The 5,358-nt window shown below is 45.4% G+C and overlaps 1 protein-coding gene across 1 annotated transcript; it reads left to right on the forward strand.

Annotated features, from left to right (window-relative positions):
* Positions 1–851: 851 nt before the first annotated feature.
* On the forward strand, positions 852–1,454 carry LOC138368929 (salivary glue protein Sgs-3-like). Its single transcript, XM_069331653.1, has one exon. The coding sequence runs from the start codon at positions 852–854 to the stop codon at positions 1,452–1,454; it is 603 nt and encodes a 200-aa protein (XP_069187754.1).
* Positions 1,455–5,358: the final 3,904 nt, after the last annotated feature.

Genomic DNA, 5,358 nt, shown 5'->3' on the forward strand with positions numbered 1-5,358 from the left:
TGAACGTCACCCGGTCATAGAAGAGGAGCCCGAAGGAGAATTCATGGACAGCAAACACCATAGTAAGGCAAACAGACTGGAGGCAAAGCACCGCCATTTATCAGAGGTAAACAGAAATGAGGCCGACGCAACGCGGCCTCAATATCAACACCCACCGCTCAACCAAGGTAGGCCAAGCTCTTCTGAGTTACAAACCTTTATCATTGCTTTTGAGGGCGAAAATGAGAGTATTTTCCGAAATAGTAGGGCACAAAGCATCCTATATAATGCCATTCCCCAAAAATTCGGAATCGACCTGCACGATATCAGACCAAACAAACTAAAGAACCTGATCGCAGTGGATCACAAACACAGCGCGGAACTGGAGATTTCAAACATTACTGACATCTGTGGTTACAAAGTTAAGTGCTATAAACCACTAGGAGACAGATTAGTGAAATATGTAATCCAGCATGTTGTAGACATCAGCGCAGAAGACATTAAGGCACAACTCAAGACGAATGGCATTCCACTCTATGAAATCAAAAAATTTATGCGACGAACGAACGGAGAACTGAGTGATACAGGCACCGCCCTGCTTACTTTTCTGGACTACGTTCCCCCTGATAGGATTTGGTTAAACGGCTTCCTCCACAAACTAGAGGTATATGTTCCGCGTCCCACCCAATGTTTTAAATGTAAGGGTTTTAACCATACCTCGGAGGGCTGCACTAAAGATATCAAATGTGGGAAATGCTCTGATTCCCACTACACACAAGACTGCATCGGATACACTCACCTGCTCAAACTGTGGTGGCGATCATGACATCACATTTAAACAATGTCCTTCTTACGTAGCAGCAGCAGCGAAAATGAAGGTTCCCCCTACCACCAACCTGCTATACAGCAGTGCATTAAAAAAACCTTCCTCAGCCCATCACCAACCTCTACCTCACACTCAACCACAACCTTCGCTTGTACCGGATATCCCTGTCTCCGACAGTCCCGCAACCCCAGGGTCCAACCATCTCTCACAAAACGCGCAGCTGAATCCTGATTTAGTTGAAACTCTCGTCACTCGCATCGAAAATGATCTTATTGAAACGATCGTCACTCGCATCGAAAATGCACTGGAAAAGACCCTGGACCGACTCCTAACAAAATTTTTTGCCCAAGTACCACAACCCACCCCTGAGGCTGACCCAACAGACCCCCCATCAACAGCTACAGACACTGACATCCGCCCAAATAAAGCTACCAATGCTGGACACACATTGTTTGATCAGATGATGGAAAAACTCCTAATTACCTCCTTAGTGCGCCTCACCAAAACCACTCCCCAGGCTGACGTGCCACAAACCCCAACCACCAGTACCAAGAGTAGGACACAGCCACCATCCACATCTAGGTATCCAACACGTACAACTATTGGCGCACCAAAGAATACAGACACATCCACAACCCAAACATCCTAAATGGCTCCCCTACCCTTCATGACTTGGAATGCAAAAAGCGTCAAAACATCCCTCACAGAACTTAAACAATTCCTCTACTCATCCAATCCGGACTTAGCATTCATCACCGAATCCTGGCTCACTCCCAAACAAAATCCCGTATTTAAAAACTTTCAGATGCAGAGACTGGACAGACCCAACCGTATGGGGGGTGGTATTTTCCTTCTAACACGAAGTAATATGACATTTAAACCTGTAACACTAACGTATTTTGTGAACGGTAAATTAGAAGTTCTAGCATGCCTAATACCTTATAATGGTACACACATATCCTTTCTGGGTATATACAACCCTGGAGGCACCATAAACTCAAATGAACTGGAATTTTATCTTAACCAATTACGACACCCGATCATTGTTACAGGTGATCTCAATGCTAACCACCCCACATGGAGTAGAGGTACCCAAAATACTGCAGGCACCGATTTGTACAACTACTTAGACACTACACCATATTCTCTTCTTTCGCCGCCCTACCTTGCAACCTACTTTAACTACAGAACCAATTATGAAGCCTCACTGGACATCTGCTTTGGCTCTGCACACTTTCAACATGAACTACAGTTTCATACTGGACCAGATATTGGTAGTGACCACAAACCCCTCATAATAAAATTTACTAACTTTCACCCACCAACCCACCCGTTTACGCTTCCCAAGTGGAACATTAAGTACCTAGACAAGAAAAAATGGGCTGATATTATCCGCCTCCCAGACACAGACGAATTAGACCCTAACAAGCGCCTGTCCACAATCACCTCGGCCATAAATTCTGCAGCCACCCAAATGCTTAAGAAAACTTCAGGACATAGGTCCAACAAACCACTTAAACCGTGGTGGAACGCGGAATGTGCACGAACAGTCGCTTTACGCCGACGAGCCATACAAAAACGAAGACGTCAACCCTCCCTACAGAAATGGGTCAATCTCCGGCGGGCTACAGCAGCGGCCAAAAAAACCATACTATCAGCAAAACGAGCATCATGGGCAACATTCTGTGATAGCCTCACACCCACAACGCCACACTCAAAAGTCTGGGCTACATTTAACAGCATTAAAGGTCGCCCAACATTCCCTTCGTTCCCCCTGATGATCAACGGTTCACTCTGTCAAACACCTCAGGAGCGTGCAAATGTTCTTGCTGAATGTCTTAAAGTTACCCTCTCAACACCCTTCCTTCATGCCCAAGAACTCACCATCAGACAAGTAATTGACCGTGCCATACCACTGCCCATGCTCGGCGTCGACAACATGTACACCTTAAGCGAGCTACGATTGGCCTTAAACCGCCTATCTCTTGGCAAGGCACCTGGAGAGGATGGAATTCCATATGAACTCATCAAATATCTTCCACCGACTGCACACAGCACTCTTCTAAACTATTACAATCTATGCTGGACTCACGGAAATATTCATTCACAATGGCAGACCAGTATTATTCTTCCGTTCCTTAAACCAGGAAAAGACCCATCCCAACCTGCGTCATACAGACCTATCTCCCTACTATCATGCCTCAGTAAAGTCATGGAAAGGCTAGTACATACTCGCCTCCAATGGTACCTAGAGTATAACAATATTATACCGTCACTCCAAGCTGGATTTCGACCGCAATGCTCCACGCTAGATCAAATACTCTGCCTTGAACATGAAATCCGCATCTCTCTCAGAAGCAGTAAATATTGTCTTGTTGTCTACCTAGACCTCAAAGGAGCTTTTGATAGCATTCCTCATACTTGCCTCCTCGCAAAGCTTGCACGTTTAGGCGTACAGGGAAGATTACTTTTATGGTTACAGTCCTATCTCACAAACAGGACCTCCAAAGTCTTTATACAAGGCGAGTTTTCCGATGGCATCCCAATACAAACAGGTGTTCCACAAGGCTCCATACTAAGCTCAACCCTATTTGCCGCATTCTTAGCAGATTTGCCTAACACCCATCCTGTTCACCTCTCGGCGTACGCCGACTACTTAACATTGTATTATTCAGACAATGCTCTACCAAATGCAGTCTCTACAATGCAAACAGCACTGGACCACCTCATAGATTGGACACAACAATGGGGCCTTCAAGTCAGTACTACCAAAACCTGCTATCAGATTTTCACTAAAAAAAGACTACTTCATCTACCCACCCTCACAATACACAACACTCCCATCCAACATGTACGAGAACATAAATATCTTGGCATGCGCTTAGACTCCCCCTTACTTACCTGGAAAGCGCACATTCAACACCTTAAACAGACGACACAACCCCGACTTGCCATACTTAAAGCCCTCACTGGCACCACCTGGGGAGCACACCATAAAATCTTGCTCCGTTTCTATACAACCTACATTCGCAGCCAACTAGACTATTGTTGCCAAGCATATGCGTCGGCGGCGCCCACTAACCTACAGAGCCTCGAGGTCATACAAAATAATGCCATGCGACTTATATGTGGCGCAATGCGTTCAACTCCAATCCTCGGACTTTACGGGGAAACAGGCCTCACAAGCCTAGCCACCAGACGAGACATTATGTGTGCCAACTATCTGTCACTCTGTACCACTGCTCACCAGACACACCCATACAGATCAAAAATTAACCCAACAGTTAACCCATATAACCCCCGCTCCCCAACCATTCACTCGCAACCTTTCCTCACACGGGCTACAAATAACCTCAATATAGACCTCTCCCTACTTCAAAACTGTGAAACCCAACTTCCTGTTCTCCCCATTCCACCTTGGCTTTATACAACTCCTAATACAGCAATACAACTCGAAGACAACATTCCAAAATCTGCACTAAACTCAGCCATAGCCTCAGTCTTTGTCTCAACAATGAAAAATTGCTACCCAAATACCACAGAGCCATGGATCAGATGGATCTCGCATCTTCATGAACAACGTACCCTCGGTCACTTGCGCTGTATGGATACCGGAATACCATCTCACACAGGGATGGCGGTTACCAAACCAACTATCTATTTTCACAGCGGAATTATATGCCTAGTATCAAGCTCTCAAAATCATCACAACATTACCAGCTGGGATATATACAATCTGTAGTGACTCCAAGAGCGCGATTCAAGCAATTTCGTACTCTTCGAAAACATGCAAGGAGATTGTCTACCCATGCCTTCAACTTCTTCACAAACATCAATTGAACGGTTATGACACCTCTATCCAATGGGTCCCAGCACATTGTGGTATTCTCCATAATGAACATGTAGACCAACTAGCCAAAGCGATGCACAACACGCCTCACCTTACCCGTCCTTCAATTCCCCATGTTGCACGTAAAGGAGCCTTCAAAGATACCATCTCCCAGGATTTTGCATCAAACTGGAAAACGTTATGCTCACCTTTGCACTATGGGTCCATTAAAAAGAAATGGGAAACTTGGAAACATGTCCGATATAAATGCAGAGAAATTGATGTAACGATGACCAGATTAAGGCTGGGACACACCAAACTAGCAGCACACAGCTCTAAGTACAGAACAGACATCAACGAACTCTGTACTCACTGTCAGGTTCCTGAAACAGTCGAACACTATCTCCTTCACTGCTTCCGACATTATAGTGCCAGAGTAAATTTCAAACAAGTCTTTATCGCACTTAAAATACCCTTCACCATCGAGCATATATTAGGAGGCGGTGACCACTCGTTACAAGAAAAATACCAAATAGTCAAAGCACTGGCTAAATATCTCCAATCGACCAACAAATTCGGTCACATCTGACCTGCGCCACATTTATACCTGGCGCCACCAACAGCTAAACACAGAAAACAACTGCCTCGTCGCAGCACCAAGGATCAGCTGACGCCATAAACACAACACACCGCCCTACGGTGCGGCAAGTCTCCCTCTAACACA

Source organism: Procambarus clarkii, chromosome 26, assembly GCF_040958095.1.
Source record: "Procambarus clarkii isolate CNS0578487 chromosome 26, FALCON_Pclarkii_2.0, whole genome shotgun sequence".
In the NCBI taxonomy this organism is placed as follows: domain Eukaryota; kingdom Metazoa; phylum Arthropoda; class Malacostraca; order Decapoda; family Cambaridae; genus Procambarus; species Procambarus clarkii.

Coding starts and splice junctions, on each gene's coding strand:
- LOC138368929 (XM_069331653.1), top strand. CDS start 852: ATGAAGGTTCCCCCTACCACCAACCTGCTATACAGCAGTGCATTAAAA.